At 48.3% G+C, this 24,060-nt stretch overlaps 2 protein-coding genes across 4 annotated transcripts; both read left to right on the forward strand.

Moving 5' to 3' along the window:
* The first annotated feature begins 163 nt into the window (after window positions 1-163).
* On the forward strand, window positions 164-10,520 carry LOC131137125 (S-adenosylhomocysteine hydrolase-like protein 1). 3 transcript variants are annotated; one of them, XM_058084702.1, is made up of 18 exons: window positions 164-228; window positions 302-786; window positions 4,888-5,002; window positions 5,228-5,371; window positions 5,910-6,010; window positions 6,100-6,202; window positions 6,801-6,895; window positions 6,964-7,070; window positions 7,497-7,613; window positions 7,691-7,754; window positions 7,831-7,919; window positions 8,054-8,124; window positions 8,852-8,946; window positions 9,019-9,117; window positions 9,207-9,275; window positions 9,356-9,434; window positions 9,520-9,640; window positions 9,720-10,520. In XM_058084702.1, exons 2-18 carry the CDS (start codon window positions 595-597, stop codon window positions 9,724-9,726), a joined length of 1,668 nt encoding a protein of 555 aa, XP_057940685.1. In that variant the 5' UTR covers window positions 164-228; window positions 302-594; the 3' UTR covers window positions 9,727-10,520. The 3 variants fall into 3 exon arrangements, with proteins under 3 accessions (XP_057940685.1, XP_057940686.1, XP_057940688.1); XM_058084703.1 differs by lacking the exons at window positions 164-228; window positions 302-786 and adding an exon at window positions 4,012-4,136; XM_058084705.1 differs by lacking the exons at window positions 164-228; window positions 302-786 and adding an exon at window positions 4,663-4,804.
* Window positions 10,521-13,856: 3,336 nt separating this feature from the next.
* LOC131137124 (potassium voltage-gated channel subfamily C member 1-like) lies at window positions 13,857-23,780 on the forward strand. The gene is made up of 4 exons (XM_058084701.1): window positions 13,857-14,700; window positions 18,889-19,825; window positions 20,428-20,604; window positions 23,266-23,780. The coding sequence occupies exons 1-4, from the start codon at window positions 14,080-14,082 to the stop codon at window positions 23,331-23,333; spliced, it is 1,803 nt and encodes a 600-aa protein (XP_057940684.1). The 5' UTR covers window positions 13,857-14,079; the 3' UTR covers window positions 23,334-23,780.
* Window positions 23,781-24,060: the final 280 nt, after the last annotated feature.

Raw genomic sequence — 24,060 nt, forward strand, 5'->3', positions numbered from 1 at the left:
TCCTAGAATCGAAATGGGACAAATATGCGAGTATTACGCCCGAGTGTGGTTTTCTGGAGGTATTTGGTTCCAGTTGATTGTGGCTGTGCTGTCAATCAGAGGATTTGGAGGCGGCTCTGCGCAATTGACCAATCGTGGAGAAGAAGGTGGGACTAATGCGGAAGTTCCTTTGGCGGGGAGGGCGCCATAAAGGTATTGTGTTTAGCCGTGGGATTCGGTCGATAGCTGGTATGTACAAGTAACTCAAACGCTGACTTTTTCTTCCATTTTGTGGTCCTGACCGGCACGTTTCCCTCCGCAGAGGCAGGCGATGGTAAGCCCCGCCCTCCCACAGCCAGAACGCTAAGGTGACCGGGTCCACGCACCGCCCCTCCCGTCAGAGATGCTGCCTGTGGATGACAGCCGAGCAGCCGCAGTAGCGATCCGGTGTTGCCCCAACGTACACTTAGCAAGTCCAAAAGACATTAAACAACCGAATATTCCATACGAGATTGACCAATAGTCGCTGCTTGTCGTCGTTTCAGTGGCGAGCGGCGGAATCGGGTCACCCCAGTCGAGGCTCCCACAGTAACGGGACGCTGCTACCTGGATGCAATGACCGAGTCGGCGGTGGACGGCAAGGTGGAGGTCAAGCAAGGCACCAAATATGTCAAGGAAACCGAGAACGTCGCGGAGAAATATTCGGCCATGACCGTGAGCAAGAACAGCAGCGACGTAAACATGAACGTCGGGGAAATGCCTTCTGCAGCCTTCACCGCAGTCCCCACGCTGAAATCCGTCAAGAAGGTTAGTGCAACCTCCCCGCCATCAAGCAAGGCACGATGGGGGCGGTGGGGCTAATCCCACTTGGTACGCATTGTGCTGCAGTCATGATCACGTGTTTCCAACTCCAAGACGTCGTCCGTCTTCCTTCCTGGCCGTTTCAAAGTGTCGCTTTATGACACTGACACTTTGTGGACAAGCTAATGGTACCCACGACGAGATGCTGTCATCATCATGTGCATGCTCAGCATCCTGCACCTCAGAGCGGTGATGGAGACGTGCTGTCCTTGAGCCAGGCAGCCATGTCATGGATCATCCATTATTATATCTTCTTTATTCACCATTTCCCTTTGGCCACAAGCTATCCATCAGAAATAAAGCCATTTTGGGAAGAATATGTTCCGGTTTGAAATACTGATGTAGTACTTACTGTATGCACGTGGATGTCTTTATGCAGTAAGAGCAGCTAATACATAGTAGTACGCTAGTACATACAGTATAAGCACCAAATGCAAAGTAAGCCGCCCAAATCTCAGGTGCCATATGGCAGTGTCGTCTGCTGGTAAGCCCGCTTTTTCTTATGAATCCATTCCAAAGGGCCCCATGGGGGGTTATTTTGCAGCTGTGATGTAATTGTGTTAGTTAGCAAAGAACTAGCAGTGATGGCGACGTGGAGGGGCGGCGGACCCGGGAGAGAATGGTACGTGTTGCATTAAAGACACACGGCAAGACGAGTCACCAACACGTGGGATTCTTTCTTTGGGCACTCGAGTCCCTGACGGTACCCGACCATTGGCAAGCTGACTCGTTTGTGGAACCTTCAATTGAGGGGGCCCTACAGGGTGCCGTTGTATGAATGTGGAAAGTCAGTCTTGCAAGAGGTGGCCAAATAGCGAGGCAACGCTATCAAGCTAGCAAGGGTGTACTGTAATACAACACTTGGTGACAGGCCATATTGTACCAGATTGTTGTCAAAAAACAAGTCGTACGAAACGGGGACATTTGAAAACCGAAGTTTGACTGAATGACCTTTGTCATGTTGTGATGACTTCCTGATGCAGTCTAGCGACCAAGTGACAGACCAAGGCCTTTTCAAAAGGCTTTTTAAACCTCTCAGGGATGGAAGACAAAAGCTGTCTCATTTGTTTTAGTGAGCACGTAAAGGAAATAAAGAAATCCGGCTGTGACCTTTGTCTCCAGTGGTCACCTTTAGTCAAATATCAAGTATTGGTTCTAGCCCAAATCCCCCAAAGAAGGGCCCTCCATTCATTGGACGTTTGTGTAACCAGTGAAATATTTCCACATTATGTACTGCTTAGGTGACAAAGTACTGTATATTGACCACTACGCCACCTACGTCGGGGGCTTTTATGCCATGATCAGACAAAGAGTAGCTAAAAGACCCTTATGGTGACTGCCAACATTGGACCATGTTTCCACCCCCCCTTGGTGACAGTGTCTTTGTTGACACTGCAGCATCGTGTGGACATCGGGGGGGGGGTACCTCTGGATTGGCAGACCGGGGTGGTGGGCTCCCTTTTTAAGAAGAAACGGGACGTCCAACCAGTGGAAGGTCTCAGGGAAGACCCAGGACATGTTGGAGAGTCTGGGCGGTCTGGGCCTCCCTGCTTGGGCGGCTGCCCCCACGTAGCGAACACGGATAAGCAGTAGAAGATGGATGAGTTCATCTTAACGTTGATGTTTGTTTATAGTTGGACAAATCTTTATACGAGTGGAATGTACGTACTTTCCCAGGAATGGCGTGCATAGACGGACATATTTGTTCAAGTCCCAGTCCATAATATGTGGACTGTGAGCCGCAGCGTGAAGTCTGCCTGAAAACATATTGGATGGTCGGAACGTGCGCTCCTCAACACAAAGCGCTTTGTTTTGAATAAATGTGAGAGCGCGGTGTCAAACTGAGCTACCCGCTTGTGTAAAGCAAGTCCATGCGAGAAAGAAATACTACTGTCGATACACAAAATACGTCAGAGAAAGACGAAGACGTCTGCTGACAACGTGGTATCGTCACATCAAGGGCTATGCGTTGCAGGAATAAAAACATCAAACTGTGCAAGTGTGTGGGTGGGTGCATGAGTCGATGAGCACCTCCTCCACGCTCCTGTCCATCTACCCTGGCAGTTACACAATACCCCCTAGTGGGAAGAGACTGGCCGTGTATTTGCTCGTGCATCACCATTTTCATGATTGACAGAATGGACATGTATGGACATGTATTGTCTTCTGACCCTCAGGTAGCAACTGCTAATGTCATCAGATGCTACACAGGTCACTCCACGAGTCCTCATAAGTGATGGACTGCTCCTTACTGCCAGCCTCCACACAAGTGAAGCACTGTGTGGGACGTAATCAACATTTAACTATGAAAGTCGCTATAACATGGGAAATATAACACATCTATAGCGACTAGGTTCTTCCTTTTTCACGATGTACCTCCAGTTTGTTGGTGAAGGTCTTACTTGCTGTACATTTCCCCCAAAGGTCACATAGCTGTGTAGGATGGCTACATAGACCTGGCTTGTTTTCCAACAGCGTGTAATCCACCGTGCACGGGTTCTAAAGCGCCCCTTGGCAGACTGAAGGATGACGAAGTAGACAACTTTGATCCAAGACTGTGGTTTGGATCTGATGGCGCCGTAGAGCACTAGCGGTGTCTGAACATCGCCTGATTGAGCTCTTACACGGTCACACCTCAGCTTAAGTCTGTGACCTGACCGAGCCACTCAAAGCTATTTTTAGCTGTCAGATGGAATTGGATGGCTTGTTTATCGATGCCGCGGAAGGCTAGCCTGCTATCTGACAATCCCCTTTTTGACTAGGAGTCCAGATCAGGAGGAGGTCTGCCTGTGACACGTTTGATCACATCCACCTATTTCATTCATTCATTCATTCAACATTCATACCTATGGGCAACCTGGAGTGGCTAATTAACCTAGCATGTTTTTGGAATGGGGGAGGAAAGCGGAGTACCCGGAGAAAAGCCACGCATGCACGGGGAGAACATGCAAACTCCACACAGAGATGGCCGACGGGGGAATTGAACCCGGGTCTCCTAGCTGTGAGGCCTGTGCACTAACCACTGGGCCTTCACCCATTCATTCCACCTGAAATAACATCCTCCCTATACAGGACTTTAGCGGCTGGTCGTCAAGGGCAGACCCGGGGAGAGCAAAGTCGCTCCCTCTGCAGGTTGGCCATTAGAAGTCAGGATAATGCCTGGGAACCTCCCCCTCGCTCTGCCTGGGAGTGTTCGGGGGTGGTAGCATCAGGGACACCTCGTAGCATCAAACAGAGGACACACCGGCACAGAAAGCGGCGAGATGGCACACACACATGTTCACGGGGGAGAAAGGGTGAGTCACCACGAATCCGTCAGCGGCTACCCACTCACATTTATTCCTCAAAGCTCAGAGGCCATGAGACATTTGTTCTCATGTTCTTATAAAATATGTCTTCCATATTGTCAGGGTCACCCTGAGGGAGTTTTGAGCGTACCTTCATAGAGACTCTTCCACTGTACTGGCTAATCCAGGACAAGGAGAAACTAAAGTCTGGGCTCAGTCCTCAGGAGGCCAAAGTGATGCGAAGCTGACTTAGCTCGGTGGAGTTAGAGAAAACAGGAGGCATGCTGAGTCCTCCTCGGCTCTGTCTTACATTCGGTCATACTTTGTGTTTCTTATGAGTCCACAATCCTGTAGGGTACCAGCGTTTTCACTCCTGCAACCGTGCTACAGTACTTCACCCCAAAGTGGGGAAAGCTATCATATTGCATTTTTCACGTAAGCTTTATCTTATGATTGTTTTCGGTGCGGGTCAGTCCCCCCCCCATTTGTATGCACCCAGATTTATCGTCTGCGTGATGTCTGTTGTGTCAACTCTCCTGCCCTGCTTGGTAGTTTGGAGTCCAAACACGTTCTATGGACAGGTAAAATAGGAGAAGAAGGAAATTTGACAACATTCCAAAGCAAATGAAAACATCCCCGAAGTCCTGGGGATCTTTGTGCAGGAGAACAGAATTATGGTCCGTCACATTTGTTGTTGTGGTGACTCTTGATAACCTGCTACTTGACTGTAGATTGACTGGTTGGTTCTGGTTCTTTCTAGATCCAGTTTGCCAACGCTGAGGATAAACAGGAATTCAGCAAATACCCGACCAAGGCGGGTCGCCGCTCCTTGTCTCGCTCTATCTCGCAGTCTTCCACGGACAGCTACAGCTCAGGTACGATGCATCTTCAGACTGATGGTTTAGTGACCACTAAATGCTGATCGGCCTGGTGGTCAGTCCACCTTCTGCTCAAAGAGCCAGCAGTGAGCCTGATGTGTGTTTAGCCGTGTTGTCTTCTCTGTAAATCACCATCACGTACTGTGCACACATTGGACGTTCAATCACACACACTTTTCCTTCGTGACGACTAATGGCTAATGACTAATTGGCGTTCCCCAGCTGCTTCCTACACTGACAGCTCCGATGACGAAACCTCTCCTCGAGACAAAACCCAGGTCAACACCCACGGCAGCAGCGACTTTTGTGTGAAGAACATCAAGCAGGCCGAGTTTGGCCGCCGTGAAATTGAAATTGCAGAGCAAGGTACGTGGCGCTGCTAACATTTAGCATACGACAAAGGTGATTGTTTTTCTTGTCATTTCCAGGATTTCTAAAACACAATTTCAACATTGATCAGTGCGGGTTCAGTTAGCGGTGTTTAAAAACAACTCAAGTAGAACGTCTGATGGGGGGGGGGGGCTATTAACAACTCCAGACATCGGTGAGCTGGTAAGCTCCGAGGCATTGGAATTATGTTGATGCTTTCAAACCCAACTTGAATGTTTTTCATTTCTTAAAGCCTCCTGCTTGGGCTCAAACTGTCTGTTTTCCCTGTTTTACTGTTCAAATGTTTCCTGTGATTGTGAAGCACTGTGACCTTTGGTCTGTGAAATGTCTTCTATAGACTGATTAGATTGATTGGACTTACTGACTTACTGCTGCTAACATTGCTGCTCCACCACTTCCATGTTTTACCTGCTGGACAAGAGTTTGGCTTTTCCATAGCGTTCCATTGGACTGGGCAATGGCTGCCTCTTTGCCCCATGGCCACGTTCATGCACTCGCTGTATTTGCTCCCCAGACATGTCAGCGCTCATTTCCTTGCGGAAGAGAGCCCAGGGGGAGAAGCCGCTGGCGGGGGCTAAAGTCGTAGGCTGCACTCACATCACAGCGCAGACAGCAGTATGTCCACACTTCCTCTTCACTAACTTTGTCGTGTTGGCGGCCATTCCTTGCATGATTTATCAACACGCGCCATTGTTGACCGTCAGGTATTGATTGAGACCCTCGTAGCTCTGGGGGCCCAGTGCCGCTGGACTGCCTGCAACATCTACTCCACCCAGAACGAGGTGGCTGCTGCTCTCGCTGAGCTGGGTAAGAAAAATGTCCTGGACTTGATGTCGATGCGTATATGAGGATACGTCTGAAATCGAGAGCTTTGTTGCATGAACAAAATCTCTTTGGCCTTTCTCTTCGTAAGAAGTTCAGATTTGGTGGTAAGAAATGGAAGTTAGCCAGGTAGCCAGGTAGCCAGTTAGCCAGTTAGCCAGTTAGCCAGTTAGCCAGGTAGCCAGTTAGCCAGTTAGCCAGGTAGCCAGGTAGCCAGGTAGCCAGGTAGCCAGGTAGCCAGTTAGCCAGTTAGCCAGGTAGCCAGTTAGCCAGTTAGCCAGGTAGCCAGTTAGCCAGGTAGCCAGGTAGCCAGGTAGCCAGGTAGCCAGTTAGCCAGGTAGCCAGGTAGCCAGTTAGCCAGTTAGCCAGTTAGCCAGATTGAATGCTCTCGATTGCCAAATTGTTTTGGGTGGGCCAAAGCAAACGAAGGAACGTCTGGGAAAGACTGCAACGTGAAGGCCGTTAAGGTCGTCTACGGGACGTCCAGAAGTAATCCAGTAGTGAATGTTGGACGTGATGCTCAGCTGCTTCTCTTGTTCTCGTCTTGGCTTCCTCGCTGTCTGCAATGCGTCTTCTGTCCCAGGGGTTCCTGTGTTTGCTTGGAAGGGGGAGTCCGAGGATGACTTCTGGTGGTGCATCGATCGCTGTGTCAGCACCGAGTCCTGGCAGGCCAACATGGTAAACCTGGTTGCTCTCCTCGGACTTGAAGTGGAACGTGATTAGAATCTCTGATCTGTCCTACTTAGATCTTGGATGACGGCGGGGACTTAACACACTGGGTTTACAAGAAGTACCCCAGTGTGTTCAAGAAAGTCCGGGGCATTGTCGAGGAGAGTGTGACTGGAGTTCATAGGTGAGTTTTTTGGAAATGCAGTAGCTCCTATTTTAGACTGATGAGGGCTGGAAAGAACTGGACCTTTTTGTGGTCTCAAAGGCCGTTAAAAAAGTTCTCTTGTGTACTAGATTGTTCTGGATTGTGGCCCACGTCTGGCGGGTCAACTGTGGGCTTGCTTGTACAACTACTACTACTACTACTACTACTACTACTACTACTACTAAATAATCACAGTAAATCAGCCGTTGAAGACGTGAATAAGAGTTGTGCTGGGGTGTGTTGCTATAAATGTGTTCACCAGATGAGAGGAGTGGCTCACGGACAGGAAGTGAGTTTGTTTCAAAGAGTTTTAGCTTTAGCTTAATGACTCATTCCTGACTGCACCTGTGAGTAAGATCACTGCCGAGCCTGGATGTGTGCTCACGTTCCCAACTGTGCTCCCAGACTGTACCAGCTCTCCAAGGCCAGCAAGCTGTGTGTCCCTGCCATGAACGTCAACGACTCGGTCACCAAGCAGAAATTCGACAACCTGTACTGCTGCCGTGAGTCCATCCTGGACGGGTGAGCGGGATCCATCCCGTCGCTACTTTGTTGAGGTTTTCATTGTGAACGCGTGTGGTCTTGCTCGTCCCTGCCAGATTGAAGAGGACCACCGATATCATGTTTGGTGGCAAACAGGTGGTGGTTTGTGGCTACGGAGAGGTGAGCGGTTCCGTTCATCTCCTTCATGTGCGCGTCAGCTGGTATTCCACAAACTGCAGTCTTTTCCGTCCTGTAGGTTGGGAAAGGCTGCTGCACTGCTCTCAAGGCCCTCGGCGCCATCGTGTGCATCACAGAGATCGACCCCATCTGTGCCCTGCAGGCCTGGTGGGTGATGCTCAATGCTGTTATACCAGTTCATGTGCTCTACTGGTTCTCTGCATACTCCACATGATGTCCTCCTATGTTTGGAGTGTTGGCCGCTCTTGAACTCATGGATGCATATCTGTGTACCCCAACAGCATGGATGGCTTCAGGGTGGTCAAGCTGAGTGAGGTCATCCGGCAAATGGACGTGGTCATCACCTGCACTGGTGTGGAACCTCACATAACGTCATGTCCGGCAAAGGCACCGTGTAGTGTACTATTTAGTCCCTCCGTGCTGTGACATCACTCCAGGGATGTCATCGTTCAAACGCGGTTTGAAATGTTAGCGCTTTGCGATTCCAATACAGGCCTTAAAGGGGACATATGATGCCTATTGTGGTGGGAGAGGATATTAGCAACTCCAGACATTGGTCAGTTTGTAATTTGCACGCATGCAGGAAAGACGCTCCCTGTATGCACACTCTATAATGCTACACAGGCAACGAATGATGGGCAACATTCCAAAATAGTGCAGTCCCCTCACTAAGTGTTTCCTTCGTCATACCAGGATATCATCATCATCATCATCACACATAAAGGAAATCATTGTCAGAAGTAAACACTAATGTAATGACATATATCGTCATAATGCAGTACAGCTTTTCAAATGCAGTATACTTGTATTCATAGTATCTTTGTCCTACTCTGGAGTGTCAGGATGAGTATTACATGAGACCATCCTAGAAAGGAAACCAGCACCCCCGTGTGGTAGCAGTATGAACTGCAGTGCTTTGCAGCATAGCATCTCCAGGCCACCGTGGCCACCGTGGCCACCAGTGCCATCGTGGCCACCAGTGCCATCGTGGCGTGGAAAGTGTGAACTGCCTCAGCAGTGAACGACATGACAAGATGATTGAAGGCTTTGTATTCTGTTATTCCCGCCCCACGGACTAGGCAACAAGAATGTTGTCACCAGAGAACAGCTGGACCGCATGAAGAACGGCTGCGTGGTCTGCAACATGGGACATTCCAACACGGAGATCGACGTGGTATGTCAGCCTGTCCTACGTTCTCAATGTCCAAATGGATCCATCCAACAGATGGACTTTTGTCCTCCTCAGGCGAGTCTGCGCAGCCCCGAGCTGACCTGGGAGAGGGTGCGCTCGCAGGTGGACCACATCATCTGGCCTGATGGAAAGAGAGTGGTGATGCTCGCAGAGGTGAGTCCTTGCGTGTCATATGTCCATAGCATGTCTCGAGGTCACGGCTATCGGCTTGCTGCCCGAATGAGCGTTGCGTTCCCTCTCAGGGTCGCCTCCTGAATCTGAGCTGCTCCACTGTGCCTACGTTCGTGTTGTCCATCACTGCTACAACTCAGGTCAGTAGCTCTGCGCTCGCCGTGTCCACGTCCGTGCACTATGGTGTAGGCGGGTCCCAGCCTTGTGGTGTTGTCTTCAGGCCCTGGCCCTGATCGAGTTGTTCAATGCTCCAGAGGGGCGTTACAAGCAGGATGTGTATCTCCTGCCCAAGAAAATGGGTAAGTAGTGGACAAATGACCATTCCGTGCCTGGGCGGTGTCTCCAAGGGGAGCCTGAGCTTTCCACACTGCGTCTTCCCTCCAGATGAGTATGTGGCCAGCCTCCACCTTCCAAACTTTGATGCTCACTTGACGGAGCTGTCTGATGAGCAGGCCAAGTACATGGGCCTCAACAAGAACGGCCCCTTCAAGCCCAATTACTACAGGTGCTTTTCACGTCTCTCCGGTCGAGGTGCATCCTCCATGTCCGCAGTCGTGTCAGTCATTGTCATCTTCTGCCTGCAGGTACTAATGACAGCCTGGCCAGGGTTCTCTGGAAGAACCACAAATGTGGGTTTGATTGATCCACTGCCACCAAATGGAGGAATTATTTAGCTTTGCTGGATGTAACTTACTAGCATGTAAGTAGACATAGCTTTAAAATGAAAACTAAGCCGCACAGTATGTTGTATGATCAGCTGGCATAGTACACGTGTATAGTACTTGCATGCTGTTACCTGTTAGTACTGCTAGTTGCTGCAGCTTTATTTGTACACGCTGTGCCAACTGAAGGCCAGAGGAATGGAACCCAGCCTGACGTGATCCAATCCAAGCCAGTGTATTATTTTATTTGAGTAACGTTGGTAGTGTTTGTTCAGCATATACCCCCCCCCCCCCCCCCCACAAGGTAGCATCCAGTCACTTGTCTTCAACAAGGACCAGCTCCAAGCCACATTGAAGATAAGTTAAGAGATAAGATGTTGTATTGAAGAAGTGTGACTGGATGCCACTTTGAAGGCCATGGTGTGAATGTGCCTTTAAGAAGACGTGCAGGTTGATGGTCCAAACACCATGCATCTTGTCAGTGGTGCATGTCCTTGTGTGGAACGTATGACCACAGCACAGTGATGTAGAAGATGCAGAAGACGGCTTGGATGGAGGCCATTGCTTTGCTGTGGCGACCCCTAAGATCTCAACTAGGACACATCTTCGCCGTCTGCTTGTCTTCCTTTGAAACGTTTGTTCCCACGATGCTTCAGTTGTAAACACAGTAAGAATGCAATAAATCAGCAATAAAAGAAGCTCACGGAGGCGAGGCCCTTCAAACACGCCCTGCCGTCTTTTCTAGCCTTTAGTTGGACTCGGCTCGGTGGACTCATCGTGGGGGGGGGGGGGGCGGATCATTCTGGAAAACCGCTTCTAACAATCACTTGTGATTATAGGAAGAAACCCAGAGGTGAACCCCAGGAGAAGGACTCATTTGTGTTTACCGAACCACCTACTCCATTGGTCACAACTTTAGGTACACCTGATCTACTGCCATTTATTTCCTGCTGGAGGTCCATCAGATATTTGGCCGAGATAATACTGTTTATTATAATGTTTATTATTGTGGTCATGATGAGAAGTTCGGCAGGGCGCGTCCTCCTTTGTGGGGGTGTTGAGCTTCTGACGTGCGTGTACTACATGCCGGCCCGTTGCTATAGTACCCGTGGACCTGCACGTGGTCCTCACCTCTGCATCCGGGGGTGGTCGCCTGCCCCCGGAAAGGGTTCTTTACGTTTGTGTGGGTAAAAAGGGGCAAATATTAGAAAGGTGACATGACGAAAGTGAACTTGTCTTCTTGTCTGGATGAAAAGGATTCTGAAGCTCTGATGTTGATGGGAGAAGAGACCCCCCCCCCCCCCCCCCCCCCCATCCACACACACACACACAAACCTTACATTTGGGTCTTCCATCTTTCACCCAAACTGGAGGTGATGGCTCCACTTGGTGTGTGTACTTGGTGTGTGTACTTGGTGTGTGTACTTGGTGTGTGTACTTGGTGTGCGTACTTGGTGTGCGTACTTGGTGTGTGTACTTGGTGTGTGTGTGTGTGGAATATCCCAGTAAGGTCAAGATGTCCTGGTCAAACCTTAGAACTCAGCTTTTCTCATCACAACAAAACAACCAGCACAGGATAAGGAGATTGATATGACCTGTTATTTATTCATATGATTGGCAGTAAGATGGGACCTGATGTTTGGGGTCATGGCTATCATAAATATAAGTTATTTATTCATATGATTGGCAGTAAGATGTATCCTGATGTTTGGGGCCATGGCTATCATAAATACAAGTTATTTATTCATTAAGATTAAGATTAAGATTAAGATTAAGATTAAGATATGCCTTTATTCGTCCCTCAGTGGGGAAATTTGTATTGCACAGCAGCAAGAGTACAGAATCAGTTAAGCAGTACAAAATACACAATATAGAAAAATAAACAATATAAACGACTCAAGTATTAACAAAAATCAACAGTTTTTCCCAGAGTTATATACAATACAGTATGTAGATAATATGAGACGAGATGAGATATATGACCAGTCTATACACTGAGATCTTGTTAGGGAGTTAATATGAGGCATTATAGAAATACTTCACATAGAACTTAATATATTGCATTTAGAGCCTTAATATTGCACATGGAGGTTGATCAGATATTGCACAGTGAATGGGGTCTGGAGTAACTATACTGAATGTAAAAAGCAAAGTATTACACAGATGTACATAGCAGTGTAGAAGTCTATTGGGAGCAGTGCTGGTTGTACAGCCTGACAGCTGCAGGAAGAAAAGACCTGCGATATCGCTCCTTCACACACTTGGGGTGAAGCAGTCTATCGCTGAAGGAGCTTTCAAGTGCTGTCAAGGTGTCCTGCAGGGGGTGGGAGTTGTTCTCCAACATGGATGATAGCTTAGCCAACATCCTCCTCTCCCCCACCACCTCCACTGGGTCAAGGGGGCAACCCAGTGCAGAGCTGGCCTTCCTGATGATCTTATCCAGTCTCTTCCTATCCGCAGCCGAAATGCTGCTGCCCCAGCAGACCACTCCCTGGAAAATGGCTGAAGCCACAACAGAGTCATAGAACGTCTTGAGGAGTGCCCCTTGCACTCCAAAAGACCTCAGTCTCCTGAGCAGATAGAGTCTGCTCATGCCCTTCCTGTAAAGTGCTTCTGTGTGATGAGTCCAGTCCAGTCTATTGTTGAGATGAACACCCAGGTACTTGTAAGATGTCACCATCTCATATGATTGGCAGTAAGATGGGACCTGATGTTTGGGGTCATGGCTATCATAAATATAAGTTATTTATTCATATGATTGGCAGTAAGATGGGACCTGATGTTTGGGGTCATGGCTATCATAAACATAAGTTATTTATTCATATGATTGGCAGTAAGATGGGACCTGATGTTTGGGGCCATGGCTATCATAAATATAAGTTATTTATTCATATGATTGGCAGTAAGATGTATCCTGATGTTTGGGGTCATGGCTATCATAAACATAAGTTATTTATTCATATGATTGGCAGTAAGATGGGACCTGATGTTTGGGGTCATGGCTATCATAAACATAAGTTATTTATTCATATGATTGGCAGTAAGATGTATCCTGATGTTTGGGGCCATGGCTATCATAAATACAAGTTATTTATTCATATGATTGGCAGTAAGATGGGACCTGATGTTTGGGGCCATGGCTATCATAAATATAAGTTATTTATTCATATGATTGGCAGTAAGATGTATCCTGATGTTTGGGGCCATGGCTATCATAAATATAAGTTATTTATTCATATGATTGGCAGTAAGATGGGACCTGATGTTTGGGGCCATGGCTATCATAAACATAAGTTATTTATTTATATGATTGGCAGTAAGATGTATCCTGATGTTTGGGGTCATGGCTATCATAAATACAAGTTACTTATTTGCTTATGATAAATCAAAACTTTGTACATGAAGCAGGTAATGAATAGCTGGTGTTCCCAAATCAGAACAAACGGATTGTGACTTGGGTTGAAAAACATGGTCCACTAAAGCAAATGGCCGCTAGGTGGCAGCATTTCCCAAGCAGCGGTGCCGCTTCTTGACGTGACGTCCATCAGCATAAAATAGCAACTTTATGTGCTGCTTTTGTTCCGGAAACACGAGGTGTTAGCATGGAACATTACTGGAACATGCAGCCTTCACACTACACACGCACTTGGTGCTGGGTTGAAGTCACGCGCACACGCACACGCACACGCAGGGCAGGTCTAATTGGAGGGAGTGGTTGCATGAAGATAGAAGCCATCCAACCGACCGTGTCGCCAGCAGAAGAGGGATGCTTCGGAAGCAGCAGCATCTCCCACAGGAACCCAGCATCTCCCACTAGAACCCAGGATCTCCCACAGGAACCCAGCATCTCCCACAGGAACCCAGCATCTCCCACCGGAACCAGCATCTCCCTCTGGAACCCAGACGCACAGCAGGTCCACTCGCCGAGGAGCTGTTGCTCATCTCCGGCAGGTCCTGGGCAGCCTGGCGTGAGTCGAGAGGATAAGAACTTGGCCGGATTGCAGAATTCGGAGGCGGGGGAACCGGGGGAACCGGGGCAACCGGGGCTACCGGGCTCGTCCACCAGGTGGTTTCATCAGACAAAAACTGTTGCGCTTCCGACCCGAAGGCCAAGTAAGCGCCAACATCTGTCGGACTCCAACCATCGGCCTCATCCACACTTAGTTTGCCAACAGGTGGTTCCGGCCGCTTCCGCAATGAGGGCGCGCTTGGCGCTAAGGCTTTGATCGGTGCCGCACAAAGTCATCATTTGCGGCAGGTGCGGACCAGGCTGCGGGTCTCGATGATCAGCTCCGTGTGCGTCTCGTCTTACCGAGGGCGGAAGTCCGGCAACAAAGCCCCGTCCAAATCATGCCTCAAGGAGGAGATGTCCAGGGGTGAGGATTCGGACAAAATCACCATCAACGTCGGCGGCACCCGACATGAAACCTACAAGAGCACCCTCAGGACCCTGCCCGGGACCCGCCTGGCATGGCTGGCCGACCCGGACCCGCAGGTCAGCTCCGACAGGTCGTCGGACTCGGCGCCCCCGAACTCCGACGAGCTGTTCTTCGACCGACACCCCGGCATCTTCGCCTACGTGCTCAACTACTACCGGACCGGGAAGCTCCACTGCCCGGCCGACGTGTGCGGACCGCTCTTCGAGGAGGAGCTGGCCTTCTGGGGCATCGACGAGACCGACGTGGAGCCGTGCTGCTGGATGACCTATCGGCAGCACCGGGACGCGGAGGAGGCCCTGGAGACCTTCGAACCGCCGGAACCGGACGAGGCGGACGACGAGGGCGAGATGCCCAGGAGGTTTGGCATCGAGGACTGCCCCGACGGGTCGAGGGGGCGCTGCCGACTTTGGCAGCCCAAGATCTGGGCCCTCTTCGACGACCCCTACTCGTCCAGAGCGGCTCGGGTGAGTTTGGCTTGGACTTGGTGTGACAGGTAGGAGGACCTGATCCTGGTTCCAGCGCTCTTGGTGGTTGGGGTCTGGCTTCGGGTCCTGCCTACGGAAATACTTGTATTATTAATATTAACATCATTATTATTATTATTATATTGTTTATGTTGTATATTATTATCATACGTATGTGGAGAATTGTTTTCAATTATGAGTAGTTTATTTTTACGCCAATAAAAAATTAGACGATATCGGCAGCAGTATCGCACCAAGTTCGAATCAATAGTTGAAGATTGATAAATAAATCAATTGATGAAGTTGTAAATGGCGGCAGTGTGTCTGATGACGTCAGCGTGTCTGATGACGTCAGCGTGTCTGATGACGTTTAGCCTTCTTTCATTTGCTGTGGAAGGGAGTTAGGGCAGATATACACTTCCACCAGCTGGTGGCGCCATTGGGGTCAGTATGAGGATGGAGTCGCCGTCAGAACCCAACCTGAAGGTTCATGTGAGTTTTGGGGGCGATCCATCTTTGATTGGCGGGTAAGTTATGGCGGAAAAATTGGCCGCTTTAAACCGTAGTTGTTCACTCAACTAAAGGAGCCGTAGTCGTGTCCACACTCGGGGTGGGCGGGGCATCAACCAGGAGTGGGTGTGGCTTAACCAGAAATGGGGGGGCCATGACTGCCATTGGACGATGCGTCTAGTGATAGCAGGGCTAGGCTAGGCTAAGACGCTAGGCTATTGTACAAAAATGGCAAAACGCTGCCCCCCAGGGATTGGACGTTCATTTTCCTGAAGATGAAGAATGTTTGTCACCGAGCGTGAGCTCGTGAACGGCAAGAGCTAGTGAAAGCTAGCCGGGTTAGCTTAGTTTAGCAGAGCATGCTAGTGTGTGTCAGTGTATTTTAGCCCAAGCTGTGTGTGAAGCCGCGGCTACAAGGAAAGCTAGCTCACTTAGCGACCGTCAAACACATTTCCACGTACGGCAAACTTTCTCCTTCAAAATAAGAGCACATTTTTACACACACCTTAAATGTCCATCTATTTGTTATTATTAATAAAGCTATTATATATATATGTGTGTGTGTATTAAGCTATAAACATTGCATCTGTAACCACAAGTATGTTATTATGTCTAATCAAATAAATGTGAAATGAAAAAACTGAATTAAAATGAAAAAATGGAATTTAGGAAAAAATCTAATGGAATTTGAGAAAAACTAAAAGGGGTCCTACATGTGAAACGAAGAATACAAATGCTACCCCGTCGCTTTACTTGTCCCGTTTTGTTTGTCCCGTGTGACGCTTCGTTTGCCGACATGACGGAATCTCTGCCTTTACCGGAATGTGGCCATGTGCCACGGCCGATGGTCGCTTTTCATCCTTGAAAGGGAAGGGCGCCCCCACGGAACGTAAACACCCTCATGTCCCCACAGTACCCACGGGATGAGTCATATCTGGAACACACGCGTCTGTGGAAAACGTGTCTGTGCAATGGGGGGTTCCTAGATCCTCCAGGGGCCCGGTCAAGGCAAGTCCAAAGATCAGGCCTCAGAGCTCCAGGCTGTCAAGGTAGAAGCTGAACTTAACCTGAGCTCACACTGGAGGCCTCAATTATTATCTCCTATTTGTTGGCTCAATAGCAGGATTTTATGGACCCTCATTGGACTTGAATAAAGTATCTACCTGCCTGCCTACCGACCTCCCTCCCTGCCTCACTCCCTACCTACCTACCTACCTACCTACCTGCCTGCCTACCTACCTGCCTCACTCCCTACCTACCTACCTACCTACCTACCTACCTACCTACCTACCTACCTACCTACCTACCTACCTACCTACCTACCTACCTACCTACCTACCTACCTACCTACCTACCTACCTACCTGCCTGCCTGCCTGCCTACCTACCTACCTACCTACCTACCTACCTACCTACCTACCTACCTACCTACATACCTACCTGCCTACCGACCTCCCTCCCTACCTCACTCCCTCCCTACCTACCTACCTACCTGCCTACCGACCTCCCTCCCTACCTCACTCCCTCCCTACCTACCTACCTACCTACCTACCTACCTACCTGCCTGCCTGCCTACCTACCTACCTACCTACCTACCTACCTACCTACCTACCTACCTACCTACCTACATACCTACCTGCCTACCGACCTCCCTCCCTACCTCACTCCCTCCCTACCTACCTACCTACCTGCCTACCGACCTCCCTCCCTACCTCACTCCCTCCCTACCTACCTACCTACCTACCTACCTACCTACCTACCTACCTACCTACCTACCTACCTACCTACCTACCTACCTACCTACCTACCTACCTACCTACCTACATACCTACCTGCCTACCTACCTACCTACCTACCTACCTACCTACCTACCTACCTACCTACCTACATACCTACCTGCCTACCGACCTCCCTCCCTACCTCACTCCCTCCCTACCTACCTACCTACCTGCCTACCGACCTCCCTCCCTACCTCACTACCTACCTACCTACCTACCTGCCTCCCTCCCTCCCTACCTACCTACCTACCTACCTACCTACCTACCTACCTACCTACCTACCTACCTACCTCCCTCCCTCCCTCCCTCCCTCCCTGCCTCCCTCCCTCCCATTGATAGCTGCTGCTGTTTGCTATCCGGCATCCAAACACTAGAAGGTCAACACGAGGGTACACATGAGATCCAGGAACATATTTATCCAGCTGGGAGATGATTTGGGATGGGAGAACTTTACAATGCTAAACAAACACAATGAATGGTTTGTAGAGGGACGCTCGTGTTACCCGACAGGTGACTTTCATCTTCATTGTTCATTGTTGAAATGTCCTTGATTGTCCTTGACAAACCTTTGGTCATGTTCTTCCGTCTACATTTGATGATATGATGATATGATATGATAAGATGATATGATTTAGCCATTTGGCTGTGCTATTGTAGCCTTTGTACGACCTCACAATGTGTGCCATGGTCCCCCATGTTGGCTAGTTTTACCTGCTAACGTTTTGGCTAGTTTTACCTGCTAACGTTTTGGCTAGTTTTACCTGGTAAAGTTTTGGCTAGTTTTACCTGCTAACATTTTGGCTAGTTTTACCTGCTAACGTTTTGGCTAGTTTTACCTGCTAACGTTTTGGCTAGTTTTACCTGCTAACGTTTTGGCTAGTTTTACCTGGTAAAGTTTTGGCTAGTTTTACCTGCTAACATTTTGGCTAGTTTTACCTGCTAACGTTTTGGCTAGTTTTACCTGCTAACGTTTTGGCTAGTTTTACCTGCTAACGTTTTGGCTAGTTTTACCTGGTAAAGTTTTGGCTAGTTTTACCTGCTAACATTTTGGCTAGTTTTACCTGCTAACGTTTTGGCTAGTTTTACCTGCTAACGTTTTGGCTAGTTTTACCTGGTAACGTTTTGGCTAGTTTTACCTGGTAACGTTTTGGCTAGTTTTACCTGCTAACATTTTGGCTAGTTTTACCTGCTAACGTTTTGGCTAGTTTTACCTGCTAACGTTTTGGCTAGTTTTACCTGGTAACGTTTTGGCTAGTTTTACCTGGTAACGTTTTGGCTAGTTTTACATGGTAACGTTTTGGCTAGTTTTACCTGGTAACGTTTTGGCTAGTTTTACCTGCTAACGTTTTGGCTAGTTTTACCTGCTAACGTTTTGGCTAGTTTTACCTGGTAACGTTTTGGCTAGTTTTACCTGGTAACGTTTTGGCTAGTTTTACCTGGTAACGTTTTGGCTAGTTTTACATGGTAACGTTTTGGCTAGTTTTACCTGGTAACGTTTTGGCTAGTTTTACCTGCTAACGTTTTGGCTAGTTTTACCTGCTAACGTTTTGGCTAGTTTTACCTGCTAACGTTTTGGCTAGTTTTACCTGGTAACGTTTTGGCTAGTTTTACCTGGTAACGTTTTGGCTAGTTTTACCTGCTAACGTTTTGGCTAGTTTTACCTGCTAACGTTTTGGCTAGTTTTACCTGGTAAATATTCTGTTTGCTAGTTGACTGTAGGAGCTACGTAGGAATCGAAAACAACGCATATCATCTTTTGCCGTGACGAAACGTCTTTAGTGGTCAAGCTTCTGTCTGAAGTCTTCTGGTGCCCCCATCCCAGGGAAGCCTGTGGAAGTCCATGGAATGTTTCTGGAAACTATCTTGGTGTTGACGGTTAAATGTTTGTCGTGTCTCACTAGGGAGTGGCTCTTGCATCCCTCTTCTTCATCCTGGTGTCCATCACCACCTTCTGCTTGGAGACCCACAAAGCCTTCAACGAGCTGCAGAACCGCACAGAGCTGGTGGTCGTCGGCAACATCACACGTGCAGAGGAGAGGTGGGAGATGGTGACCAAGCCCATCCTCATCCTGGTGGAGGGCATCTGTGTGGTCTGGTTCACCTTCGAGTTCCTGGTGCGAATCCTCTGCTGCCCCAACAAATTGGAGTTTGTGAAGAACACCCTAAACATCATCGACTTTGTGGCCATTTTACCCTTCTACTTGGAGATGGGCCTGAGCGGGCTGTCCTCCAAAGCGGCCAAAGACGTGCTGGGTTTTCTCCGAGTGGTGCGGTTTGTTCGGATTCTTCGGATCTTCAAGCTGACACGACACTTTGTGGGTCTACGCGTGCTTGGACATACTTTGAGGGCCAGCGTCAATGAATTCCTCCTGCTCATCATCTTCTTGGCCCTGGGCGTGCTCATCTTCGCCACCATGATTTACTACGCCGAGCGCATCGGCGCCAGCCCGGACGACCCCACCGGCTGCCGTCACACGCACTTCAAGAACATCCCCATCAGCTTTTGGTGGGCCGTGGTCACCATGACGACCCTGGGCTACGGAGACATGTACCCGCAGACGTGGCTGGGCATGATGGTGGGAGCGTTGTGCGCGCTGGCCGGGGTCCTGACCATCGCCATGCCCGTCCCGGTCATCGTCAATAACTTTGGGATGTACTACTCGCTCGCCATGGCCAAGCAGAAGCTGCCCAAAAAGAAGAATAAGCACAATCCCAACCCAGACGCCCAAACCGACTCGGCGTCGTTTGTAAAATCGGAAACCAACTCGCACAGAGGCAGCACTCAGAGCGACACGTGTCCACTGGCGGCCGACGAGAACGCCAGCAGGAAGCGATCAGGTCAGACCCCAAAGCTCCGTTTGCTTCTCCTGCGTTTCAACATTTATTTATTATTTATTGTTTTTATTGTTATTATTTCATGCTAAACATTTACATTTGAACACGTTGACATATTATTTATAAGAACGGGTAGCAGCACTTGACCACTTTGACCTTTTTGAAGTACATGTGTTAGTATCATCACCTTTGCGTGAAATAGTATTAGTTGGTGGTTTGCCAGGCGTTGAACCTTCCAATGTTCCAGCAAGCGGAGGAACATTGCTTGGCCAAGAAGACAGCAACGGTCATGGGAATACATCATATGTATTATATTATTATATCATCTCATACCATAATACTCAATCCTCATCACACGTCCACATTCCAAAGCCGTGGGAAGAGGCGGAGCTTATTCAGGCCACATCGCTTTCAGGACATTTATTCACTTCCTGGACTTCCAGATGAATGATTGCTTATCACACGCCAGTCAAATTGGGTCCAACCCAAGAACGCCAACGTCCATGTGGTCTTGTGCAAGCTCATAGTTGGAGCCCCCGCCCCCGCCCCGGGGGGCTCTCGGTCAAAGCTTTGGCATTTATCCTTGTATGTTGTTTTCCTGTCAGACTCCAAACAGAACGGAGACGCAAACGTGGGCCTCTCAGAGGAGGAGGACAGCAGTCTGACCCAGCCCCTGTCCCCCAATGACAGGTGGTCCCTGCGTTGCTCCCGGGGGCGAGATAGAACTAAAAAGGAAGCCACCTGCTTTCTCCTCACCCCAGGAGACCCGAGCATCCATGGCGGTAAGTTACCTGTGAACCGCTCTTTGTCTTCTGTGCTCCTCTACGTTGGCATGTTGGCATGTTGGCACGTTGGCATGTTAGCATGTTAGCATGTTGGCATGTTAGCATGTTGGCATGTTGGCATGTTAGCATGTTAGCATGTTGGCATGTTGGCACGTTAGCATGTTAGCATGTTGGCATGTTAGCATGTTGGCATGTTAGCATGTTGGCATGTTGGCATGTTGGCATGTTAGCATGTTGGCACGTTGGCATGCTAGCATGTTGGCATGTTGGCACGTTGGCATGTTAGCATGTTGGCACGTTGGCATGTTGGCATGTTAGCATGTTGGCATGTTGGCATGTTAGCATGTTGGCACGTTGGCATGTTGGCATGTTGGCACGTTGGCACGTTGGCATGTTGGCATGTTGGCACGTTGGCATGTTGGCACTTGAAAAGATTCCACTCCAGAAAATCAGACATGAAATGAAATATGTGATTGGGACAAAGACAAGGCCCCGATGGCCATATGTTGGAGCATTCTTACTGTACTTCCATCCAAGATGGACGTCGCCGCCATCCTTCCACTTTTTAAGAACACATGGTACATTTCTTCACACGCTTGGCACGTCCAGAAGTCTTCCTTCTTCTTTTGGCCTGCTTGATGCAGACCAGATCGTAATAAGTCCATTCTCTACTAAGTAGGAGAAAGGTCATATTTCTGTCTGTTATCATCATGAAATGATCACATAACAGTATCATAACAGTGAGTGGAAATCCCAAATGAATCCCCAGAGTGGCAGTATTTGATGAACTAGTACACTAGTACACAGTACTGTATGTCACGACAGTATACACGTATACCCAGTACTGTATGTCATGACAGTATATACATAGTATACCCAGTACTGTATGTGATGACAGTATATAGGTATATACAGTACTGTATGTGATGACAGTATATAGGTAGTATACCCAGTACTGTATGTGATGACAGTATATAGGTATACACAGTACTGTATGTGATGACAGTATATAGGTATACCCAGTACTGTATGTGATGACAGTATATAGGTATACACAGTACTGTATGTCATGACAGTATATAGGTATACACAGTACTGTATGTGATGACAGTATATAGGTATATACAGTACTGTATGTGATGACAGTATATAGGTAGTATACCCAGTACTGTATGTGATGACAGTATATAGGTATATACAGTACTGTATGTGATGACAGTATATAGGTAGTATACCCAGTACTGTATGTCATGACAGTATATAGGTAGTATAGCCAGTACTGTATGTGATGACAGTATATAGGTATATACAGTACTGTATGTGATGACAGTATATAGGTAGTATAGCCAGTACTGTATGTGATGACAGTATATAGGTATATACAGTACTGTATGTGATGACAGTATATAGGTAGTATAGCCAGTACTGTATGTGATGACAGTATATAGGTAGTATACCCAGTACTGTATGTGATGACAGTATATAGGTATATACAGTACTGTATGTGATGACAGTATATAGGTAGTATACCCAGTACTGTATGTGATGACAGTATATAGGTATATACAGTACTGTATGTGATGACAGTATATAGGTAGTATAGCCAGTACTGTATGTGATGAATATATGAATCCACGGATAGTCCACCCATGACGATGGATGCTTCCTCGGCCCAGGAAAGAGTCAACTTCCCCAAAGCATCGCTTGGATGTTCTGATAAGAAGAAGACTCTGGAAGCATCTAAACTATCCAAACATCCTCCTGGCTTGGTTCCCAACACCCCAGCCCCAGCCCCAGCCCCAGCCCCAGCCCCACCCAGAGGGAGGGAGAGCCACGGAAGAAGCAAAGAGACAGCAAGGCTTCCAAGGCTTCCAGGCCCACATGAGATTCCATATTGTCTTGTGACCCCGCCTGCATGATGGCCACTAAAAGGTCTCCATTAACGGGATGATGGCAGGAAGTGGACCCCTCCTCTTGGCACCTGCCGACGCGTGTGGGCCTCGGAATATTCGATTGCACTTTCATTTTACCGGCCATAACTGACAGACCTGATTATTCTCACTTCAGAAAAATGATTTTTAATATCAAAAGTCATATCATACTTTCTATGGGATTGGGATTGGTCTCAGGGCATGCTGGCCACCAGGTGATGTCATAGTCCTCCTCATGGTTGTTACCCGTGGACGCCACAGCGCCTCGCCACAGCCCCTCGTTGGGGCCGGTGGGGGACGTCATGTGACCGGAGCCCATCAGCATGGCATCAGTCCATACGTGTTGATTGGCGTGCCCGATATTCTCACTCCTCCTCATCTTCTCGTCGCACGCCTCCTTCTCGCCTCCTTCTCGCCTCCAATCATTCATTGGGATTCATGAACACACATGTACAATTGGAAATGTTTATCTTCATTCTAGAACCCAATCATTCATTGGGATTCATGAACACAGATGTACAATTGGAAATGTTTATCTTCATTCTAGAACCCAATCATTCATTGGGATTCATGAACACACATGTACAATTGGAAATGTTTATCTTCATTCTAGAACCCAATCATTCTGGTTGGAGTCTCATGCTCCCACATTCCCTGAATGAGCTAACGTATAAACCAACATCGGCTCTGATCCGCATTGTCATCTGTTGCTCCGCCTCCTTTGCAGAGAGCTGCAAAGACGTGATGGCGCCACCCGCCAACTACGCCCAGCCGGAGGTCAGCACTCGGACCTGATGCTGGCTGCTAACAGAGAGGAGAGCCAGAACTGAAGGGGCGGAGGAACTGTAGACTGGATCCTTTGGAAGGACGTTGTTTTTGTCTCTCGAGCATCCCTACATCTACATCACATCTACAGCTACATCTACAGCTACAGCTACATCTACATCTACATCACATCTACAGCTACATCTACATCTACAGCTACATCTACAGCTACATCTACATCTACAGCTACATCTACATCTACATCACATCTACAGCTACATCTACATCACATCACATCTACAGCTACATCTACATCACATCACATCTACATCTACATCTACATCTACAGCTACATCTACATCTACAGCTACAGCTACAGCTACGTATGTACATCTACATCTACAGCTACAGCTACATCTACATCTACAGCTACAGCTACAGCTACAGCTACAGCTACATCTACATCTACAGCTACATCTACGTATGTACATCTACATCTACAGCTACAGCTACAGCTACATCTACAGCTACAGCTACAGCTACAGCTACATCTACGTACATCTACATCTACAGCTACATCTACGTATGTACATCTACATCTACAGCTACAGCTACAGCTACATCTACGTACATCTACATCTACAGCTACATCTACATCACATCTACAGCTACATCTACATCTAGTACATCTACAGCTACATCACATCTACAGCTACATCTACATCTACAGCTACAGCTACAGCTACATCTACGTACA

The sequence above is a fragment of the Doryrhamphus excisus genome, chromosome 10, assembly GCF_030265055.1.
Source record: "Doryrhamphus excisus isolate RoL2022-K1 chromosome 10, RoL_Dexc_1.0, whole genome shotgun sequence".
Lineage (NCBI taxonomy): Eukaryota > Metazoa > Chordata > Actinopteri > Syngnathiformes > Syngnathidae > Doryrhamphus > Doryrhamphus excisus.